This window comes from Poecilia reticulata, linkage group LG22 (genome assembly GCF_000633615.1).
Source record: "Poecilia reticulata strain Guanapo linkage group LG22, Guppy_female_1.0+MT, whole genome shotgun sequence".
NCBI lineage: Eukaryota > Metazoa > Chordata > Actinopteri > Cyprinodontiformes > Poeciliidae > Poecilia > Poecilia reticulata.
In genome coordinates this window covers 19,927,665-19,951,908 of record NC_024352.1, presented here as the reverse complement: position 1 = coordinate 19,951,908, position 24,244 = coordinate 19,927,665, and the positions used below count along the sequence as shown (strand labels likewise).

At 38.9% G+C, this 24,244-nt stretch overlaps 1 protein-coding gene across 3 annotated transcripts in view; it reads left to right on the top strand.

Moving 5' to 3' along the window:
* Positions 1-20,449, top strand: part of adck1 (aarF domain containing kinase 1) — a 41,195-nt gene extending 20,746 nt beyond the window's left edge. For all 3 annotated transcript variants that reach the window (XM_008400151.1, XM_008400150.1, XM_008400149.1), the window contains 7 exons: positions 5,382-5,540; positions 6,499-6,657; positions 7,816-7,932; positions 8,964-9,113; positions 10,961-11,158; positions 18,286-18,479; positions 18,915-20,449. In XM_008400151.1, the coding sequence (XP_008398373.1) occupies positions 5,382-5,540; positions 6,499-6,657; positions 7,816-7,932; positions 8,964-9,113; positions 10,961-11,158; positions 18,286-18,479; positions 18,915-19,074 (1,137 nt within the window). In that variant the 3' untranslated portion in view covers positions 19,075-20,449. The remainder of the gene's footprint in view (positions 1-5,381; positions 5,541-6,498; positions 6,658-7,815; positions 7,933-8,963; positions 9,114-10,960; positions 11,159-18,285; positions 18,480-18,914) is intronic.
* The last annotated feature ends 3,795 nt before the right edge of the window (positions 20,450-24,244 follow it).

Genomic DNA, 24,244 nt, shown 5'->3' with positions numbered 1-24,244 from the left:
ATGTGAAAAATTAAATTTTAAAACATATTTTTGTTAAACTTGATGGCCTGGTTTATACATGTAAGTTTTATATAGTTTCACTTTTATGCGGTTGTTTTCTATGGCGACTGCACTCGCATCCAGTTAATTAAGAAACAGACTATTTGAGGTTTTTATTTTTTTACAGGGTAGGAAGCAGCTCCAACTTGCAGGCTAATTATTAGTACCACTTGATTTTCAAACCGTGTTTACAGCAGTGCACCTGCTGCATCTCCAACATTCAGAGGAACTTTTGTAAAGCCCTTAGGGGGGAGGGGGAGAGCACAAATTATAAGTTTCATCTTATATTTTATATCTGTACAGTTATTCAGAGTCGTCCTCTAATGTACAACCAATACATCATATTTTTCTCAGGCGTTTTACAAAAGGTGCTCATTGGGTTTGATTTCTCCTGCTTTCTGCGTGGGGCGTCATTATCCCTGAAAAGGCAATGATACAACTCTTGTATGTGGAAAGCAGGGGGAATGGTATGAATCAGCCCTCCTCCCTCCTGAAGTGGCTGGGAAAGAAGCGACGCTGATGAGCTGTACCAGGCGGCTCCGGAGCTGAAGCGGCCGCCGCTCCAGCATCATTTCCGTTTCACCGCGCATGCTTCTTTTCTACAACATGGCCTTTTTGTCATGTAGAAGGATCGAGTGGAGCGTAGAGCTGCCGTGCTGTTTCCAGCACCATTTGTGGTGACATATGCATTCCTACTGTGTGCAGATCTGGCTGCAGCGAATCTGCTGAAAAGCCCGCTCTGCACAATATGTCGTTTTACCAAACTGAGGCCAGGACGAATGTCACACTTAGCTGGTACTAAAGGCGTGACTCGGGAGAACATGATGGCAACATGGCTGTTCAGGTTGGGCAGTGTGGGTGTGGGGACATCTGTGGACGTGGCTCTTTCAGGAAGTGGAATGTCGTTCCCAAGCTGATAAAATCCCAAATGAGCCAAAAAATTTAAACAAAAACAAAAAACATGAGGGGGCGGATTATTGTGGAGGCACACTGGTCGTGCTGGAAAACCCTGTTTTGCTATCAGTGTTTATAATTGTTTATGTGGTGTTATTTGAATGAGATCGACAAATCAAAGCATTAAACAAAAAAGCATGATGTATCACAGAGCTGTGTTGTAAAACTCAATGCGTTGAGTTGGTGCCAATTCAGGACAAATGAAATCTAAAAGTATTTCATAGAAAAACAATCCAGTTCACATCTACCACCCAGTAATTCAGATCTATCCAGTTCATTCCAATTCAGCCTAAATGTAAACTCAAATGTAGATTTAGTAACATGCTGCCCAATTCAATTCAGAACGATACAGAGCAGTCTGATTGAACTGATTAATTGCCCATTCTAAGCAAGTTCAAGCAGTTCTCTCTGTTACTTCCCAACAATCCATCTTTGCCACTGTTACCTTGAATAAGCACAGGGTGACAGTGGGGAGAAGAAATCTCACTGAACAAGAACTATGGATTTAGAAAGTAATAAAATCCAGGAAAAAAAAATCAAGATTACAGAACCTGTCATACTTTTTTGGGAATTAAAAAAATGCATATACAGAGTTGATAATAGCAATAATTGTGTTGACTATTTGGCCTAGCTAAATAGAGAATCTGTAGTCCAGGTGCAGATGTAAATAAAAGAGGACGGAGACAAGCTAATTGCAGTGGATAATAGTCCAGGAAAAAGACACAGCTATACACAGAAGCCCTGGGCCAGGTATGTGTGAAAAGGATTACCGAGAATAAAATCAACTTATTACAGCAGTAGATATTAGGGCTGTGTAATATCAATTTTGCGATATTTGCGATATATATATCGATATTTTCTTTCCTAGAAATAAATTGATATTCATCCGCTAGTATCGTAGCATCCAACTGTCGCCTTGCTCACTCACTGCTTGCTTCGCCGGGAGAGTCATCAGTCTTAGAGTGATTCCTTCAAATGTTAAGTGTCAAGCTTAAAAAGGTATCAAACTATTCAGAGCAGGGTACTTGGTGCTCTTTATTTACTTTATAAATGCATGTAAGCTACAGTTTGTACTGTTTCAATTAAAAGAAACATGTTTTCTCACCACTACTTTGATTCATTTTGTCCAGCTGTTGACTTTAAGTTTGTGTCCATGTCCAACCAGAGCCAGGTATTGTGTAGTTGGTGCTTTTAATCAGTTTTCAGTTAAATTAATTCAGTCCAACTCTATAACAGTCACAAAATGTCACCAAAATCACTCTGTCCCTCTAAAATCTTTCAGAAAATCGCAAAAGTGTATTGAATTGTATCGTTTGCTGAATATTGCAATATATATCATATTGTGAGCAGAATATTGTGTATCTTATCATATCGTGAGATTATTGTATCACTACAGCGCTAGTAGATATGTCAGTCACTTTGTTCAAGAAAGTGTAACCGGCCACTAAACTTCTATCTGTGATTCTATCCAAGACAGAAGCAAAGCTAATCCCAGAATTGATCTCAGATTATTTTACATGCTTTAGTATGGGCGGATAGAGAGAGAAAATGTTTAGTCTAAACATATTACCAACAGATACTTCTAATTATAGAAAGGTATGGTAATCTCAATGAATCCTTGCAGAGTAAGCACGGAGAGGAGAAATACAGTATTGTTTAAGTAGAAAAGTTCTGCACTAAGCACATACAGCTGATAGATTAAATGATATTTGGACAAAAGTGATCTTTATTAATCGGGACACCAGAAGCTTTTTTTAATGACAAGCACCTGCAATAGACAGCAAAGGGTCCTCTTTTGAAGAGGATTGCCAGGTTTTCTTCCCCCTGTGGGAGCAAGAAGATGGAGGCTGCAGATGGAAGACGCCAACATCGTGATGAGTTCAGTGACTGATGAAATGTGGTGGAAAGTAAAGCATCCAGGCTTCTGACTCCAGGGGGATAAACTCTGGTTCAGTACGGATGGATGTCGATCACTTTGGAAGTGGAAACAATAATAACTATTTGTTGTGATGGGGAAATAAGTGTGGTTAAACATTTTGTAGACATAAAAGGTATTCTGCTATAACTTTTCAAAACAACCTGATTTGTCCCTTTTTTATTGTCCTGTCATGACTTAAACATTTAACATGCTGTCTAATGCCTGAAATAGAGATGTTTTTAAAAAAATGTTGAACATTGCATTTTAGAAGCTTTCTTTAATGTTTAATATGAAAAATTTTACATTTATTAGATAATTTGGCTGTGTTTTATATATATATCCAGTGCAGGCCAAGAAAGGGATGTGTGTATATATTTTTTCATATGGCTTTGAGGTTTACATTAAGACCCCTTGAAAGGACCGTTAGTTTTCCAACTTCTGCAAAGCAATCTCTTTTTCCTGCTTCTTTCTTTTTCTTCTCTCCGCTCTGTAATGATTTATGTATTTTCAGCCAGCTGGGGCTGTGGCTCACTGCCAGCAGCCAAACTGGCCACCTTTCCTCTGTGACACAGACACCAATGTGTTTCCATCCAACTGCGGTGCCTCGGGGGCCATTTTATTTTGTGCCATAACTCATTTCAGGGAACGTATGTCACTGAGGGTCTGCCCTGTGGGAGCAGGGCCCAATCGCATGCATTACCATGTTTATTAACTCCACAGCCGAATTGAACATGAGCAGTGACCGCATGGCAGAGAGCTCCAAACATTCATATTATTCCCTCCTCTCTTAGGTCACGTTGATCCGAGTTCCTTTTTGGATCTTGTTGGGATTTCTGAGCTCAGGCTGCTGCTTAAATTGATGGGCTCATCTGAGAAATTACACGTGTCCTTAACCCATGAAAGTACTTTTGGCATGTCAGATCCCACTGGATTGTTGTTGTCGTCCTGTGTAGACACTGGTGGGTGCAGACAATTTCATTCCATTTAGCATATTTGCATAATGAATAGCTCAGCTGAGGCCGCACAGCAGCTCATGCTGGATGTATAATTTAATATCTGGTGGCATCTTCTGCAGGGCTCATGTTCTCTCTGCACCTGATGGGCCAACATCATGTTCAAATTAGCCTCTTTTCACGTTGCGCAAACAGCAGGGGAGTGTTTCCACACTTACGGACCGGTTTGAGATGGGGACAATAAAATAGATGGTTGTTCTAAGAATACAACACAGGTTCCTGGAGGAGATGGAGAGGAATGAGACCTGAATGAATAACCTTCTTTGCCGCATGACGGTCCGTTTGATGGCTTCTGGAGTTATAACTATTCCTGGTGTTTAAAAAAAAAAAAAAAAGGTACTAATTATTTTCTTTTTTCCTACATACTCAGGTATGAGGGAAATAGTCAGTTATTTTTGTTAACATAGATATCACAATTATGTAAGAAATTGTTTGAGTTTGAGAAAACAATGCATTAGTGATTTGCTTTGACATAACATTTGCTTTGACATGTTCAGCTTTGACTCTTCTTAAAATAACTAACAATGCATTTTATACGTTTTTTTTGTGACTTCACTGATTCTGTCAACGGTTGAAGCTAATGATAGTCCTGCAAGCCAATTCTGAAAAAACAAAAAAACATGAGGATTCACAGTTCCTCCAGTTCAAACCTAGGAGAAGATAATCTGCTTAGAATTTGAAATGTTGTTTCAAAGTTCAAGTGTTTGTCTAAATATGTCTTCAGGATGCATTTCACTCTTAACGTCGTTGTGTATAACAACATTGTCAGTAAGGAGCTGCTGCAGCGCTGAGGGAAAAGTATTTTCTCGAGGCTGTATGTTGCTTTTTTCCTTTGTTAACTGAACAGATTTGTCTCCGTGAAGCAGGGCAGCCTCAGGGCGATTCTTAGATTCCCAAGTACACAATAAGTCGTTTCTAATAACTGAAGGTCCCTCGGGAAGTCTGTTTAACCTTCAAACCCACACACTAATTACTGTGTGTGTTCTGGGAGTCCACGGAGAGCAGTGGCAGCTAATGAGGGACCACCTATGCTCTGAGGACAAACTGGGGGCTGAATGCTGTGATAGAGACGTGCTGGTGGGCTGAGGAGATCAGGCTGCAGGCTTGGATCTGTGTACTCATGGTTCCCTCTCTGGATATTCATATGGTTGATGGTTTTTTTTTATCAAAAGAAGTGTTGCAACATGAAATACACCTGTTTGTAACCATTAACTATATCAGTAGAAAACAAAGGGATGGATGGGGACACATTGTTATCGTGGTATATACAAGACACGTGTAGTTAATCTTGTTTTATGCCCGTCACCCAGTTGTAAATACACCAAGGAGAAAAATTTAAGGTGCATAAATTAGCAATGTAAATTTGATTTTTACCTGCATTTGTAGCTTTTTGCATCTGACATATGACCAGACGATGAGTTGCAATTTTCTCCCTCTCTCTGTCTGTTCTCCCGCAGCTGTCTGAGTTATTTGTTTCATTCGAGAAGAATCCTCAGGGCGCCGCCTCCTTAGCACAGGTCCACAAAGCTGTCCTGCACGATGGGAGGACGGTAGCTGTCAAGGTCCAGCACCCCAAAGTCCAACGACAAAGCTCCAAGGATATAATGGTGATTGAGGTGAGTCTGAGTTGGTGGGGTTTTCTGTTTTGTCACTATTTGAACCGTAGAGCCATACATCCTCTATCTGTATCAGCTCCATCATGTTTGGGTTCATGTTATAAAGGGCTGGAATCGATGGAGGCTCAAGTCCATATCAATGCAGGACCACAAAGGGTGAAATAGTCATCCATCACACGCACACACACACACACACACACACACACACACACACACACACACACACACACAGAGAGAGAAACACACCCATATGCAATTTAGAGTTGCATGCAAGTTTATGGACTGTTGGAAGAAGATGGGGAACCTGGACAAGACCAAACTATGTATTGTGTGAGCACACCAACTTCAGACTGGAGCAAATGTACAGAGCAATACCAGGTGTGTTTCTTCCTGCTGGTTGATTATCCTCAGACTTTTTTTGTGATGTCCCAGTTTGAAATACTTCAGTTTTTACCCTTAAGTTATACAACAAGGGTAATTTTAATTTCGCTTGAAGACACGACATTCTAACCCAGCCACTCGGGAACCATGTCACAGTATTATTCTGAAAAATAATAGTAAAATCAACTAACCTGTGTGAAAATATTTAACTGAAAATGTAATGTTTTCAAAGCTCCTTTTAGGAAAATTAGAATAGTTCAGTGTTTATATTCTAAGATACAAAAAAACACAACTACAACTACCAAAGCTGGTGTTTTGTTAAACAATGCAGCTTGAAAGAAGCAGATATGCTCCCTTTGCTTTGTGTGGTGCTGATGCTTTCCAGGATACAACTAATAAAAACCCAGGGATTATGACAAGCTTCCTCTTAGAATAGATTTGACTTTACTTTCAGAGTGCAATCGAAGATTTGGCTGTATACTAAAGTAAAACTTTGTGTCGTCTACATAGATGGTCAACATTTCTAAAACCAAATTTTTGCTGTAAAAGGTTTCTGTGTCTTTGTTTTACTTTGAAGGTGCTGGTAAAGGCAGTGAACTGGCTCTTTCCAGACTTTACCTTCATGTGGTTGGTGGAGGAAGCCAAGAAGAACATGCCACTGGAGCTGGACTTCCTAAACGAGGGTCACAATGCTGAGAAGGTGGCCAAAATGCTGTCGCACTTCCCTTTTCTCAAGGTACACACATTTTAATATTATTTACCTCCATAGCTTGTTTCACAGTCTGAAATTGAGTAAACCTGGAGCACACTTCTTTTATTCCACTGCTGTCTGTCTCTAATTAAAGTTGCTCCTTTCTGTCGTTAATAGAGGTCAGAGTCTTCCTTTGTGTCAGAGATCTTTCTTTGTGTTGCCCGTCAGCTCCTCTACCTTCAAGCAAAGCTGCATTTGAAGAATCATATTTTCATTACTAGATAGAGTTGGACTTCATGTCATTATCGTTTAATTTCCTGGTGTCCTTTTTCTTTTAATATGTTTGTTTGAGAATTTTTATTAGCTTTCTGAATGTGAATTAAGTTCTTCATGCTCTGCTGGGTTTTTGTGTTTTTATTTTTTGTTGTTATTATTCAAAATATTAAAACGTCTATTTTTGGCCAGTTAGTGATTCTTATTCTGCAGGTTTCAATTGTATGACTTGGCCTTTGATAAAGACATTACCCTTGAAGAATGAAACGTAATTGTGTGCGTCTGTCTATAAATAAGACTGGAATAACTGTTGAAAGGAATCTGTAATTATTGAGCAAGTTTTTTTTCAAGTTGCATCAAATTCCAGAACAGTTTGTTCAGTGAGAGAGGTTTTATACATTGTAATGTTCCCAGACCTTCTGCTCGCACTGAGGGGCTCTGATATGGATCATATTAAGCTATGAAGAGTTTCTTGGAGGATTCCTCCTGCAAACATGTCTTAAGGTTTCTAAAATAACAAGGCTGTCATCATCCCATTTATGATCTAGAAAAGTTTCTACATTTTTCTAAATTGTAGGCAAGTCAATCCTATACTGTCTTCTTAGGATGTATTCACACACATCACTGTTGGTTTGCTTTAAACATACCGGAGTTTGTTTCCTCCTTTGGTCCAGACGTTTTGTGCAGGTGTGAACACACTCGAGCAAACCATGGTGTGAATTCAATATTACAGGACATTCCTGGTGTGATTACACCCATAATCAGTCAAACAATTTCCATTTATGTAGAATATGGTTTTCCACCGTCTGGAAAGTTTTTCATGGACATCGCTGGAAACGATGCATTATTGAAAGCTATGTCTGACTTTTCTGGTGTCAAAGAAGTGTATCATCACATCTCATTTCCCATGTTTTGCTTTTTTTTTTTTAGGTTCCCATGATTTATTGGGATTTGTCCACAAAGAGAATCCTGACAATGGAGTTTTTAGAAGGAGGACAAGTCAACGACAGAGAATACATGAAGAAACATTGCATCAACGTCAATGAGGTCCTGATTCTGTGGATAATGGTTAAAAGTCAGAATTTTGTAACTTTAGACACCATCAAACACGTGCTTGAAGCAAAACCCAGAACTGGTCATTTTTTTCTTTTTCTTTTTTAAAATAAAAAAGCAGCAGCTTTGGGCCAGAAAAACTACGGTTGCAGTCTTACTGACTAATTTGGCTTCATAGGTAATAAAGGGTTTATAGACTTAACCGATTAAAAATTTAACTTGTCAAGTTTACAAGTCTGCTTGATTTTAAAAGTTTTCTCCTAGTTGTGTAACAATGGCACAACTATTTCCTATAAAGTATTTTGAAGGAAACAATGGTGTTTGCTGAAGCAGTTTTCATTTGTTTTATTTTTTTTTTTATTTGGAGAAGACTCGTGACTTTTTCTGTCTTGATCTTATGTGGGTACTTTAGACCCTTATCTGAGGTTCATTTACCCCTGTGCAACTACAGAGAGAACCTGGTTTCTGCAAGTGTACAGAATGTGTACATGGAAAGAAGGATGGGTGGATAAATAAATGAATGGATGGATGATAAATAATTAACACTGGCAGATGCCTCAGTGGAAAAATACCTGATTACTTGGATGCATCCACCAATGCATTGATATGAACTGTTGGACTGATGAATGCATAATGGATGTCTGGATAGATGAATCAATTCCTAGTGGATGGATATTTGATATGATAAATAAATGAATGACTGAATATGCTGTTTGACAACTTGTTGATGAATACCTTAATGGTTGAAGGACAGGAGCATTTTGTGTAGGAAAATCCAAAATCCAAAGAAAACATGTACCATCCATTAAACAGAGGTTATAAAGAACATATACGTAATGGGTAATAAAGAGAATACTTCACTGACGCTTCTTGGATGGATTGCATTATTAGGTCATATGATTTATGAAGAACCAAATGGAATTTCTACTGAAGTTTCCTGTTCGATTTGATCAAATAGAGGCAATCTTTTGTTGTTGTTTTTTTTCTTCTTAATTTTTCACATTCCTCGTTCATGTTTCCATCAGATCTCAGAAAACCTGGGTAAAATGTACAGCGAAATGATCTTCGTCCACGGCTTCGTCCACTGCGATCCCCACCCAGGGAATGTTTTGGTTCGCAAGTGTCCCCGGAGCCAAAAGACGGAGATCGTTCTGCTCGATCACGGCCTGTATCAGGTAGGAAATCTGCAGGCTGCCTGCACACAAACAAAACGCCGTTTGCTGTAATATTGCAACCCATTTTTCATGCTGCCGACCGAGGCTTTGGCTAAATTGGTGGAGCAGCAAACACGCAAACACAGGGATGACGCACACTCTCAGAGACAGACACACTTTTATTAGAGTACAGCAGGATAAAAGCTTTTTGATAAACAACTCATTTGATGTTGTTCTTAGCAGAGTGCCGTGTGCTGGGTTTGAATGCACTGCAGCCTAATCACACAGGGGCGCACGCACGCTCGTGTCGACACACACACACACACACACACACACACCCTCACACACATACACACAGTTGCGCCTACAAACACCCACAGGCTGATGTACAGAGCTCTGACATGACTTTGTTTGCTGCTTGTTGCCATATTCATGGGAGACTTTAATCATACATATGCAACTACATCATCTGGAACAAAATGTGCCACACACACACACTCTTATACAAACCAGACACGCACACACATGAACGCACTTGCTTGCCTTGGACCATAATGGGTCCAATTTATTCCTAATGACTTGTGATTTTAGATGTCATTTTGGAATAGAATATTAATCCAGTGTTCTCACACAAACACACAAGCAAACATGCACGCACGCAGAAGAAAAAAGAAACATGGCATTTTCACTGTCATAATCAGTAGGATAAAGCTTGATGTATGTCTTTTTGCTGGTATAGATTGAGAGACTTGAATTTGTTAAAAATTTAGCCGGATCTTTCTGCATAAACAAACATTATTTATTTTATCATGTTGCATAAATAATCAGAAAATTACAGGAAACAGCCCAGAATTGTACACAGGGCCTGTTTTCTTCAGTTAGGGGTTAGGGTTTTTCTGGTTGGGAATTACTTGGATTTCACCAGACAGATTAAAGATAAGAAAAATCTCACCTGGTTTTCAGTGTGAGACATCAACCTCAAGCTTTTCCCAATCAGCAGACAGTATCAATAATTGTCTATAAGTAAAGATCCCGACAAAATATTTACCTGAATTATGTGACACCTTTACACATCCATTTGTCTGACTGTCCATGTGATTGGTCAGCAATCAATTCCTTTTCAAGAATCGTACTGTCACAGATTCAAAATGAATTGTGGAAATCAATTTCCACAATTCATTTTTAAATGAGGGCCTTACTAGGTCCAGGAAGGAAACCCAGACATCCCTCTTTAGCTCCTTCTGGTGGATCAGTAGACATACACGTGTCATAAAACACATTTTGTCAATAACTCCAAAAAGTCCCACTGTGTTCTCCCATTTTTCTATGATCTCCTTCTGGTGGGATTTCACTCAAAAACATCCAAAGGGAAGTGATGAAGTTTCATGGGTAGCATTAGCCATCTCAGAAACACTCCTAATAAGAAGAAGTCTCCCTGCATTGTTTTCCTAATGGGTGATGGACTTTTACACTTTATACCTAAGGCAGATCCCAACCACCAAACCAAGCTAACTCATTTTAGACACTTGTGTACAGGTGCTATATGTGTAATCCTGATCCATTTTTCATGACCACTGGTTAGGCAGGACTATGGATGTACCAGTAAATCCAGAGTTTGACCTTTCTGATCTGCACCAGGACAGACCAGACCAGACCAACGCTGCAGATGAAGGAATGCTTGTGGCAGAGAGTCAAGAAATGCGACATGACTCCACAGCTTGTTGTGATTTCATATGAGAAGGATAACCTGCCATGTGCTTGCATCTTAAAGACTGAAAGCATCTCTTATTTCAGGTTGACCTTGATTTGTTAAACAGAAATAAATAACAAAAACATTAACACAGCTTTGTACTAACGTCCTGTTTCAGGTTTTGCAGCCAGATTTCAGGATGGACTACTGTCGACTGTGGATGTCTCTCATTAAAGGCGATTTGTCCGGAGTGGAGCGTTACAGCCGCAGACTGGGAGCTGGAGATCTCTACCCCCTCTTTGCTTGTGTGCTTACTGCTCGCTCCTGGAATGCCGTCACTGCTGGAATCAGTTCTGTTCCTGTGACACAAGCAGAGGTATGGCATCCTGCTGTTCACTCATACAGATACATGTAGTGTCAAGTAAAATATTTGCCCCCTTAGTTTTTTATTAATTTCAGGTCACCAAGGAAGTTTAAATATCATACAAATATACCTTGTATGATACAAAAATTGGCATAGCATTTTCAATGATAATGGAGAAAAATCAACCAAACCAATTTTGAGGTTTAGATAGAATATTTATATTTAAATGTTCCTTTTTTCCACCTGCAAAGTTCTTGTTTTTAAACGGTGCAGCTTTGCTTGCATGTGTTTTAATAGTAGTAAAGTGATTATTGTTAATAGGATTATTTTGCTGTTTTTATGGTTGTGCACACACACACACAGAAGCCAACAAAAAAGTAGACAGTACCGAGACAGCACCAATGTGAGTTGAGAAAGCTGGCAGGAATTTCTGTAAAAAGCGAGGCGTGGAAAAGCCGTCTTTGGTTTCTGCATCATTAGGAAGATTGTGGCCAAATCTGGTTGACATAACAAGTAATATATTTCAAATTCATAGGAATAAATGTCATATTAGTTTGGCAGGTTTTGTGATTTGTTTGAACATTGTTTTTCCATGGTGAAAAATGCACAAGCTATACATCTGAAGTGACTTTTTTTTTTATTAGCTTACACTTATTTTAATTGGATTTTATTTATATTTTTCTGACCCACATGGGGCTGAAATTATACTTGGTCTCAAATACATACCCACATTCACCTCAATATTTTTGAAGTGCTTCTGAAGGTCCTATAGTTTTTTTTTTGTTGTTGTTTTTTTTTTTTGTTGTTTTTTTTTTACTAGAAATGGTCACAGTCTATTAACTTCTGGATAATAATGGACTACAGCTGGTGGATTATCTTCTATATATTACAAACAGTGGTTTAAACAGTTGGAGATCCAAATTACATTTGTTCAAAAGACTGAGCAGAAGAAAATCGCCCAGAACAACAGGAATATGCACACTGAGCTAGTTTAACATCAACATGGATGAAGAGAGGAGTGTAAAAATGAATATTTTAGCCCGTAAAGCTCCAGCAGGAAGGTTGGGATACATTTCACTCATTGTTCTGATCCTCCGCTACCTGCAGTTGTACAGTTTGAGCTTCCATAATCACAGCTCCTCCCTGTTGGCAGCTTATTTCCACACACAGTCATTTAGGGGTGGTTTAACCATCTAACAGGGGGATTTGGTGCTGAAACCTTGTGGATTCAGAGTGATTTAATTGTCACAAAGTTTTTTTTTTTTGTTTTTTTTTTTCTTACGATGAGTTTCAGACTCCATTCTGGACCAGGTCTCATCAAACCCTCAGGTGTTCTACAACACCATCTGTCCTCAAGAGAGGTTATTTATACCTCTCTTATGCAATGCGTTGAAGCTGGCAGAAGTGCGGCACAACGGTCTGCTACAGTGTGCCACCCCCTCACACATGGTGGGGCCATAACATAAATAACTCTGAGGGGAAAAAGGAAATCTTTGTGCTTATTAACCAGATATGTAGCATGGGTGAGGCATAAAAGCAAAAATAATTATTTAAACTTTTCATAGACTTGTTCATTAGGACAGGAATCACAATTTTGCATGAGCAAACAAGGGATTTTACCTTTTTGAAGTAATGCTCAGTTATTTTTTTGTATACCTGTAAAGTATGTAAACTTCAAGATGGTCACTGGGAGGGGATGGGATTTGAACCTCACACCATCCCACTTTTAGGCATCTGTAACACAAAAGCAAAATCTAAAAAAAGTCATTTTTTTATGTCTTGCTAGTATTTGCCAGATTCTTAGTCTGGACATCATTGTTTAAAATCCTATTTATGCTTCTTTTTACACACCTAAAATACAAATATAATTGTCAAGTGTCGGCCTTCATGCTTTCAATAATAAACGTTCTCGAGGATAAGAAAAAAAAAATCATAAAGTAAATGGAAAGTATGTGTAGAAGAATGATTTCTAATAGTATTTATTTTTACCTTAAATTCTGTTTTTATTTTTCTGAACCATTTTAGTTCTGTAATATCCACATTGTACCAGTTGATTTACTGTTTTTGATGTGCAGGAACTTTTATTTGTTTTTCCACATATTATCTGTTGTGCCTGCATCTCCATCCCTTTTGTCTCTTGCCAGTCTGTAACATGCGGCTCACCTGCTGCTTTTTACTCTGTGGTGTTACTCTGACACCATATTTATTCTAGATTTTAAATGTGAAGTCGTTGCCCTGTTCACATCCACTCACTTGCATTGTCTCGTTTTTGGTTCCCTTCAATTTTTACTGTCCTTTCCTCTTCCATTTATACCGTTTTTTTTTGTTTTTTTTTTCTCTCCCAAACCTCTCTTGTTCATGGATCATTTTGACGCTCTGTTCCTAACAGCCGATGATGCATTCCATTAGTGTTAATGCAATCACGTGCACGCAGGGAGTGTTGAGTGCTTTTAGAGCTGTGGCTTTTTGCTGCCTTTTCTTTCACAGGCAGGAATATTTTACCTCCTTAATGAATGTGTCTCTACCAAACGCAGCCAAAACAAAACGGTTGAAACGAGCCAAGCATATTCTGCTGCGTCTTTTATTGTGCTGCTGTTTCTGGGCGTGTGGAGCAGTTCAGTGTCAATACTTTGGTCACATTTTTCTATTTTCTAATTCATGCACTAATTCATGCATATGCTTTTTTAAATTACATTTAAAGCGACATGGCTCTTAATTTAAAGTATTTTTCATCTTGAGAAATGGTGGAGTTTTGTGGCGCAGAGGCTGAACTGTGTGTGAATATTAGTCTGACTGGAGTTTATTGTTATTGTGCTGATAGGATTATGATGTTTGTGACGAGGCTGAGTCACCATAAACCGCTTTGCAATTTGTGACAGAAAAAAAGGCTTTTTCTCCGAGTTACAAATTGTTTTTTTATGTAGATTTTTTTTCCCCTCTGAGTTTATCAAAAAATACAAAAATAAAAAATCCTAATACATTTTGCATGAGCAGGTTTACTCCTTCACGTAAATAACTGACTTTTGGATTTGTTTTCATTCAAGTTATCAAGACATAGCAAATATCTGCATGACTTCCATATATACATACATTCTGCTCTCTCTGTCTAGTCGCACTCAGTCAAACTTCCAACATTCAAGGTGTCTTCACAAAGCATAGTAAAGTACATATTCATAAGCATTCTTCCAGTCAACAAAACAGGAAGATGGGTTGGACAGGCGCCCTCTGTTTGTGTATTTATTGGAAATGATTTAAGAGATTAGTGATGCATCTTGGATATGATAACAGGCTTTTTTTTTTGGCCTAATCAAGGAAATAAACTAAAGCTTCTATTTAAATTAACCAGTTGTTTGCAGGCGCTGTGAACTTTTTATTTTAGTTGAGGATCTGGTGAGTCTTTATTGTGACCTGAGACGATGAGAAATGGAATCGTTGTGTATTACATCATTCTAGACACCAGAATGTGAATTCATTTGTCTTACAGCACCCCTTTTACTGCATTAGCTGCATTTTACATTCCTAGTTATTAAAAAAAGAACGCTTTAATAAAAGCAAGTAACACAGTCCTGATCATCTATTTCTGCCCGCATGTCTTGAGTATTATATCCTACTGTCTGCCTTCTGACTCTGAATATGCTGTAGAAAAAGAAAAATCACCAGCCTGATCCCCTCCCTTTCCCAAATGAATTTCCTTTGCCTTTTGCACAGCCCATTATTGCGCCACTCGCAATACAATATGTCCTTATTGAAGCATTCAGATGCAAATGAGAGCGCCGTCACCTTCTCTGTGTCCTGCTGGCAGCTGTGAGGCCGGCCTCCCAGCCTCCGATAATTGCTACTAATTGTTATTCCCAAGGCAGGATTTAGCGGAGCACTCCTGAAGACCCTGTTATTTCGGCTGGAGGGGGGGCGAGGCCCCGGTTTGTGTTGAATGTCGATGTCTTCAGCTTGGTAATTCTGGGTTTAGATTGTCATGTAAGTAGAGGAAATGAAGAGGTGACGGTTGAGACAGTAAAGGGGATGGGTCACAGTGCTTCAAGGAAAACGAGTCGGAGAGGGATTCATTGTTAAAACTGAATACTTTAAAGAAACCTGCAACCACAGAGTCCAGATAGTTTGAAAAAGATCAATAGTCACTAGCAAGAGGACTGTGAAGATACGGCATCTGAAATACTGGCATCTCATATAGATGCCAGTTATTTACAATATTTAAGGATTTCTTTTTTTTTGTATGTATGTATATAATGGTCCTTCAGCTCAACGCATGTATTTTGCATATTTTGAGCCAGAATAAAAGGGAGTTTAGATAACCAGACCAAAAGGTTGGAATGATAAACCCACACGAGAACACATTTGTCCATTTGTTTCTACACTATAACAGTGTGAAGTTAATATATAATTCACTTACCATTTCTTTATCTAATCCTGATTATAAATCAAGCTGATCTGAATGCAAGTGTATTTTCTAGAAACAGTTCATCCTTTCTATAGCTATAAAAAATGTTGTGCAGCAAATCCAGCTTAAAATGTGAAAACCATCTCGAAAAGAAACCTAAAACCTTATCGGATTTGCCTCTGATTCTGTACAGAACGGATTATTTTCATTTATGTGTCACAGATATTTGGATCAAGTCGACCGCAGAGCATAAATCACTCATGATGTTGTCTCTAGTTATTGTTACACATCACAGTTTATTTTTTTTCAGTATTTACTCACCTTGTTCTGTTGGGTGGTTTATATTTTTTAAAACCCTGTTTAAACACCCAACCTTCCATCTAAATATGGCCCTGTTCCTGTGAAGCAGAGTGACACTGCCAGGTGCAACGTGTTATGTGGTTTTTACTTTGGTTTGACCGCTTGTGTTGCGTAGAATTTAACTTAAGTCGTTTGGACAAATAAACTGGGCAAGTTTTAGGGGAAATGAGCGAGGCGTTCTGTGTTCACAGAGGCAGTTTCCTTTTTTTTTAACTCTAAAGGTAACGAGTGACATAATTCTGTGAGGAAACATGCTTAATGTCATGATGATAACACATCCTGTTTAACATTACTCTGCCAAGCCGCTCATGCTCTGTTATATGTGTGCAGGATATTATGGAACAACTGTGCATGTTTGCTGCACGGAGGTTGTCACTTCTCAGCACTTCCTGTGGGCATCAGAGACAGACGCAGGGTTTATCCATGTCATATTGTTGACTGGCTGTCCGTCTCCCTCTGTGCGTCTCAAATCTCTCTTTATCTAGTCCGACAGCTCTGACAATCATGATGTTACACTTATGCTTACACAGATCTGGACCCTGAAGTGTATTTGCTGCAAGAAAGGAAAATACAGTGAATAAAAGTAAGCGGAGGTGGCAATTGATCTGACGAAGTTTGTCTCTTTTAAAAGTTTAGATTAAGAATTCTGTGTGGAACTGTTCTGAAAATAACACTATTTTTTGTCTGTTTTTCATTTTAAAAAAAGTCCTGGTAATTCCAGTGATTTCATAATGTAGTGCGCACTCAAGAATTATTGTTTGGATTGGTATCGATAGGAGAATTTACTCAACTCCGCTTGTTGTGATTGTTCCGTCGGCGTACATGATGTGAACAATTTCTCATAAGACGAGACAAAATCAAAGATTTTCTAAATGTAGTTGCCTGATTTTGTTTAGTTTAGAAATCTAGAAATATTTAAAATTTATAATCTGTAAATCTTTAAAAAAATAAAGAAAATAAAGAAAACATGGAAGATTCAGTGGAAACAGTTTGTCTTTAGTGTCTGTTGGACTGGCGATCTGCCCGAGGTGTTCCCCGCCTTGCACCCAATGGCTGCTGAAGATGGGAACCATGTCTTCCAACACCATGAAAACGCCATGGGTGGATGTTTCCGCCATTCAAGAAACCATTGGTGTTTCAGATCACAGCAAACCCAGAGCTTCACTGCTAATGTTATTCTGTTCAAATGCTCTTCTTCTGTTCTGCTAACTCATTCATTCATTCATTCATTCATTCATTCATTCATTCATTCATTCATTCCAAATGGTTGTTTTTCAGTCTACTTGAAAAACAAATTGAATCATTTAAAAAAAAAAAAAAATTAATTACAGTATTGAAATTTGTAAACTGTAGTGAGAAGATTTGAGAGTTGGTGACTATAATTCACAGACCAACTCCGTCTCTAAAAGACATTATTTATTACCATGTCAGACATTCAGGAAATACTTCACAAAGAGGAAAAAAATAAGTGTTGAAGCACACCTAAAGGTCAGAACTATCAGTTTTTGTTTTGTTTCTTTCAAACACATTGAACACGGCTGAAAAACGTATTTTTGTTTTATGCTTCTTTTATGCCAAGTTACACCTAAATAACAGGATGTTCACACAGAAACTTACTGGTGTAAATGTTTTCTTCATCTTCAGCGATTAGCTGTAGAAAATAACTGAGCTGCGTCTCCTCATTGCAGTTTAAGTGTGTGCAGACACAGGTTAATAAAACACATCAAATAAACTCAGTTCTTTGTGCTTAGAATTAGAATTGTCTGTTCAATCAGCTCCTAATTTCACAGCAGTTGAGCTTCTTGTTGAAACGTCACGTCCTCGTGCAGATTGCTCATGTCCTGGTTTTCCTCTCTGCCTAAAGACTGCTGAGTGTCTAAAGGATTGTAAGCCTGCAGTCCACTCTCCTCCATGACTAATAGTGTAATTTAGGCCGGCTGATGTGCAGCAGGCAGAACCTTTGAAGTGGAGTAGAGGAAGACAGTGGTGCTCAAGCAGCAACATCAAAGAGAACAAATGGTTTCCATAGAGGTAAACGTTGCTTTCTTTCTTCCTGCATCTTTTATACGTCCTCTGCTCTTTTGTTCTTGTTTCCACGCCCTTATCCTCCAGGTTGGATTTTTGTGGAAGTCTGTAGTTGCAGTCGTGTGAAAACCTTGTTTCCTTCATCTCACTGAACACTCAGATGAAGGAGTGTTCAGTCCATTTATTGTCTGTTAATAAATGGACCAACAAATGCTACTTTTAGAACTAAAGTGTGAAAAAAAATAGCCCATATCTCCAGTTTTGGAGATATGGGGTCAGTCCACGTTTCGGTGCACAGCTGTTGGTTTTTACCAATAGGCTCACCTAGAGGTGATCCGTGTTCTTCGTCTTTCTGCAGGACGTAGAAATTCGGACCAACGCCGCTCTCTACCTGCCTCAGATCAGCGACCTGCTGAACCGAGTGCCCCGACAGATGCTGTTACTGCTGAAGACCAACGACCTGCTGAGGGGCATCGAGACCACGTTACAAACAAGAGCCTCGTCGTCCTCCTTCATCAACATGTCCCGCTGTTGCGTACGTGCTGTTGCCAGGTGAGTTCCTTGATTCTGTTGTTTTGAACCAGAAAAAAATTTGATAACTTTGACATACAAAGTTATCAAACAAAGAAGCTTGTGGTAGACCTGTGGTAAATGCATGGTACTTAGTTCTTCTGGTTGCAAACCAAGACCAGATAATCAGACCAGTCAGAGTTGTTTGTGCTACTTCTAAGTGGTAAATATTCATGTAAAGATCGAGAAATGTCCTAGTTGTTTTACACATTGGGAATTTCACTGTAGAAAGACTCATTATGTCCATCCATCCTGGAGTTGTTAATATGAACCTGAGTGTGTAAGTCTGTGCAAGCAGTAAGGATTGCCTTTTTTTTTTTTTTCCATTCGCTGCTTCCCCATCTGATTCCTTTAGTTAGATGTAAGTAAACCCTGAAATGTGACTCTTCACCTCCTCTTCCTCTGTTGCTCTAACAGGCACAAGAGGAGCAAGACTCAGTCCAGGAGACTGCGTCTGCAGATTACGCTGGCTGAGTCTTTGAGTCTGTGGAAACTCTCAGTGTATGAACTTCTGCTGTGGGTCAAAGGATCTATAATGACCCGCTGGCTCTCTGCTTTGCTGGTGTTTCTGCACTGAGGAAAATCTGAAATGGGGACATCGTTGTCATCTTCGGGTAGAGACACTGAAACATTCTGGCCGATATGTCCGACGAAGCATGTTTGATGCATAACTTTTCGTACTGAAACATAACCGTGCTTTTTACTTTTATCACACCGCAACATTGGAAAAAAAATGTACGATTCTCATGTGATAAGGTGAAAACTAGTTTAATTTTAATTATTTTAAACTATCATATGAGGTATCACATTATCAAAAATAATGTAGTTGTAAGTCGTTGCTCGTCAGGTTACGACTGACCGAATGAAAACAGAAAATTGTCTTAACCTGAATGGCGGACAGGCAGCTGAAACACCATCAAAGTGTTGGAAAAAGAGAGAGTCATCAATCCCATCTTCAAATTCCACCGAGGTGTGGGACATGAGCCGCTGCTGACTTGATGTTTGGTGTTTTATCTTGAATCTGTGTGGTTCCCTGCTTGCGTGCTCCATTCCTGCTACTCAACAGAATACCTCAAAAAATCCGTCACATCTCAGTTTTCCACCTGACTTCTACAGACCGACAGATTATGTTTACTGCTGTTTTTTGGTCACATCCTATTTGTTCATCCTTGCACCAAGAGTTTACATTTCTCCCCGGACTCGACATCAACGTCACGTCGGATGATTTTCAGTCTGTCAACGTGGGAATGACTGGGACAGCTGTGAACGTCTACAGATTGTTGCCTTTTTATTTCCAGAACGTTTCTTTGACTTTTTGTTGGACCTTGTGAAGGTTACTTTTCACTTCTGGAAAAAAAACAAACAAACAAAAAAAAAACATTTAAAGCTCCAATTCAATGTTTTTCAAACATATGGAAAACATTAGTATCAAAGTTTGTGTTAATTGTATTAAACTTACTGGAATCACCTCATCACAAAGGCAAAAAGAAGAAACCAAATGTTTTGTGAGGAAGTGCTTATGTGCCATAACTACAACCAAAACATGTGAAAAATGTTCCTTTTTCCATTTGAATTCACTCCGTATTTGCCATCAGAACCATAATACACATCCTTTAATGTTATTTTATGGTGCTTTCAGAAGAAGTAACTAACCTGTTGTTCCACGTCACATTTGAGGGAGAAAACCACTAGTTAATCTCAAAGAGGTAAAATAAAAGTAATCTCTACAGTTGAAGGTCAAGAATTTTGTGGTGTTTCTTAATTTCATTTGCCATATGAACTTTTAAAATGTGATAGTTTATTTCATTTCATTTAGTTGCAACTTTTTTATTCTCTTTTATTTTATCTCTGTCATCTGATGACAGATCTAAGTTCAGTTGTTTGAGCCTTATTGGTTGACCCTGCAACTTTAGGGAGAAGATTAATTAAAATGAAGCATAAATCAACAGTGACCACTTATTTCTGCTTTCTTTCTTCTCGAGGATAAAAACCTGGTTTGGTTCTTTTTCACTCAGTAGTCTTGATGCAGTGCCATCTCAGATCTATTCATCCATCAATTCAGAGTTGGGTCAAGGTGTTCTCAGGCTGGATCGGATATAAAGACAGTTTTGAGTCTGTAACAGTTTCTATGCAGTAGGAGGGGTTTTGGAAACCTGCGAATTGTCCTGATCTGATGAACCACCTCAGCAATGACTCTGTCCCAACCATTCCCCAGGTAGCAGACATCCTGACCTTATATTTAAAGTGGAGTCTGGCCGCCTCGCATAGGAAACTCATTCCATCTCACTGTATGCCAGATCTCGCTTTTCCAGTCATAATCTATACATCATGACTATAGATGAACTATAAAATGTATTCACAAACTAAACACCTTTATTTTTATTTAATGTTAGTCTCTCACTACATGCATTCAGAGCCTCACAAAGAGAAGTACAACTTTAAAGTAACTTTGCTAATCGTCCAAATGGATATTTTACCACAACTCTTGTATTCGGTAGAGCAACTAGAAAACGGCAAACACTGAATCATACTTTGAGATGCAAATGCAGCTTGTACTCGTTTCAAGGTACAGTGGGGGAAAAAAGAGTTTAGTTAAAGTAATAATCCCAGTTATACTTTCAGTTTCAGTTAGTTTGTTTGCTACCACCGTGACTATTTATTATCACAATTTGGTTTTCAAAGTAGCAAAATCATATAATTTCCTACCCCATTCATGGCCATAGGTGAGGTTTGGGAGATAGTATATTGATAGTATCTTTCAGCTCAATTCCTTATTCCCTTTGACACATGAGAGTAATGCCCTCACCCACTGACGCAGATCGTTCCAGTTCAGAATAGTGACTTCAAGTTTCTGACAGAATGCAAAGAGTACACCTTGAATGTCTGATAAAAGATGCAGGAATTTATGGCATTTTTCAAACCATTCCTCATATAATCTTTGAGTATCTGAGACGCACAAAAAAAATGTTTTTTTCTTCATATTGCTGACATCAGTCACAGTGGAAAGTTATTGGAAAAGTCACAGCAGCTCCAGAACACCGACTGTACTGTTGTCCTGACGAATATCTAAGGTTGTACATTTATCCACCGCTGGAAAGCCGTAATTACCTCAGAAAATCCAGATTAAGAGTACAACCACGCTGTGAGGAAAATACTTAAGCACAGCAGGGTTTCGAGTTGAAAGCTAATGTCAGCAGGCATGTCACAATACACAGAATGGCTGTAACATTCTTCTGTACAGCAGGTAAGAGGTTTTCTCAAGTGGATGTTATTTTTAAGGCTGAAGTCAAACTGGATTTATTTAATCTAAATGATGATAAAAAGCTTAAAAATGAAAGGAATAAACAGAGTTTATCAGCTCACAGTGAGGGTAGCGTGTCTACAACAAAAGAACCTCGGGGACAACCCAATGCTGCAAACACCAACCGTCTGGACAAAAATGAACAGCTTTCATTTTGTCCCGAGATTCAGCCTGGACTCAGAATATCAACTTCTCATTTCCATTTCCATAATCCCTCCAGCAGCCAATCTTGGAGACACACTCACCAAGTCGGCTGATAATTTGCTTCTCTCTCCAGTTCATCAGCAAAAATGCATAATTGCAAAAAAATGTCCAAAAGGGGAAAATAATTTCTCTGTAGCACTTTGGACATCTAATCCAGTGTAAATGTTGCTATAACAGCATGCTGGATGTGCTTATTTTTGAAGTTTCAGGAATTAAAATGAGCTTGGGGACTGTTCTTATGGCCTCCATATCAGAAACAGCTTTTCTGCTGCTATTGAATTCATAAAGGAGGTAATATGCACACAAAAACCACACATTTTCCTCTTCATTAGCTTCCACTGTTTGCTGGAGTGCTATAGCTGCAGTAGATGTATCGCTCTGTGTGTGTGTGTGTGTGTGTGTATTTGAGAGTTGGATCATCCATCTTTATCATCCAGAGCCACCCAGGCCTGCCACTGTTAATAAGGGCAGTTCTCTCTTTCCTCCCTCTATGGAACAGACCTGGAGTGGTACAGAAGGTCACAAAATGATCAGATACGCATTTAAAATTGTGATGGTGACAAATTCTGTGGATGTTCTTTTTTTTTTTTTTTATTTAACTACCGTATTGTACACGAAAACACTACTGGCATGTAGGGTTGGCTCACTTAATGTGCAAGTTACACAAACATGAGCTTATACCAACAAACATCTTTTGAGACAGTTTTATGAGAATAGGGCTGAATAAAAAGAAGCAAAAAATGCTGGATCCTCACAACAAAAGGTACAAAGAGTTCCAATACCGCCAAAATATTGTTTACTCAAATTCACTATTCACAAAGACTTGTCCAAAGAAGCTACAGTCTTGCCACCTGTCCGACAGCCATTCCCACACTATTTTTTATTATTATTATTCCTGTGGTTTACAGAGTAATCGTACAGAACAGTCAAATACAAAATATACAATTATAACTTCAGATATATCTGAACCATCCAATTTCATAGTGGCTCACTTCTTGCATTCAGAGTAGACAAAGGGCTCAGTCTACATCAATCAGCCACATCTTTTTAGAGGACATCATCTCTGGAATGAAACCCAACCAATATCAAGTGGATGATGATGTCAAATTCATCATCATTTTCAGCATTTTTTTTTTCCATCAGCTTTTTCTGGAAACAAAGATGTCATAAGCTGAAGTCCACTGAGCCAAAGGCTACCGTACAAAACAATGTTTGAGCCCTAATCCTAGACCCCGAGTTAGGTTAGGTGAATCTGGTTTTGTCATTTGAGTTGAAGAAACATGCTGCTGCCCTTCTGTTCAGTGTGGGTGGCAGCAGTGTCATTGCACCTCTGTTCCAGTGTGTTCAGCGTAATAAATGAGGTGTCACTGGGAATTGGCCCACGCTGTTCACAACACAGTGGCCGTTGAGGTAAGTAAACAGTAAGTGTTTCAATTCTCCAATACATCCCTCCTTCTGTCCTGCCTTTTTATTCTCCTGACAGTGAGTTCACTCACTCGGGCCTGCTGTCGTAATGTCTTCTTATTTAGACTGAGGTTGACATTTTCTTCTGATTAAAAATCCAATATGCCTTTTGCTGCTCTCCACCTCCAACGTGATGGATGCGATTCAGTTTGATTTCAGATTTACAGTACAATTAATCATTATGACTATTTCTACCTCTCAGGAAAGCTGTTTGGATTTATTCCAGATAATCATTTCAGCTCATTCCAGCATTGAGAAGTCTAGATGTGCTTTTTGTCCCATTCTCCTCACAAACATGTCTCGTGGAAACCAATAGTATGAGACAATCGTCTACACAAAGATTTGGTCCCTAAGGCAGTATGTTTAGCGCTGCCAAGCATACTGGTATCTCATGCTACCACAAACTTTGGATTTGAAACTCGTTTCTGAGAAGAGGCTATATTATGTGTTTCTTACTTGCTTCATTTCATCTAAAATAGATGCTGTTCTGACCAACCATTTCTACTGTGTGATGATCCGAATAAAATGCCTCCCAGCCCAGAGAACTGGTTAACAACTCCTCATACTGGTAATAAAAGGTTTTATTTTTGCACCATAAAGTTTGAAAAGGCTTTTGAGAATGTAACTTTTGAGACTAACTCTGTATTACAGACCTCAGCAAAGTCTCCCAAGGTAATATGTTGTCCATGAGGTTTAGCTATTCATGAATGTTCTTTATAGTGGTTAAGCTTGCTTACTTTCATGCTCTTCTAAAACAAAGCTAAAGTAGGCAGAGATC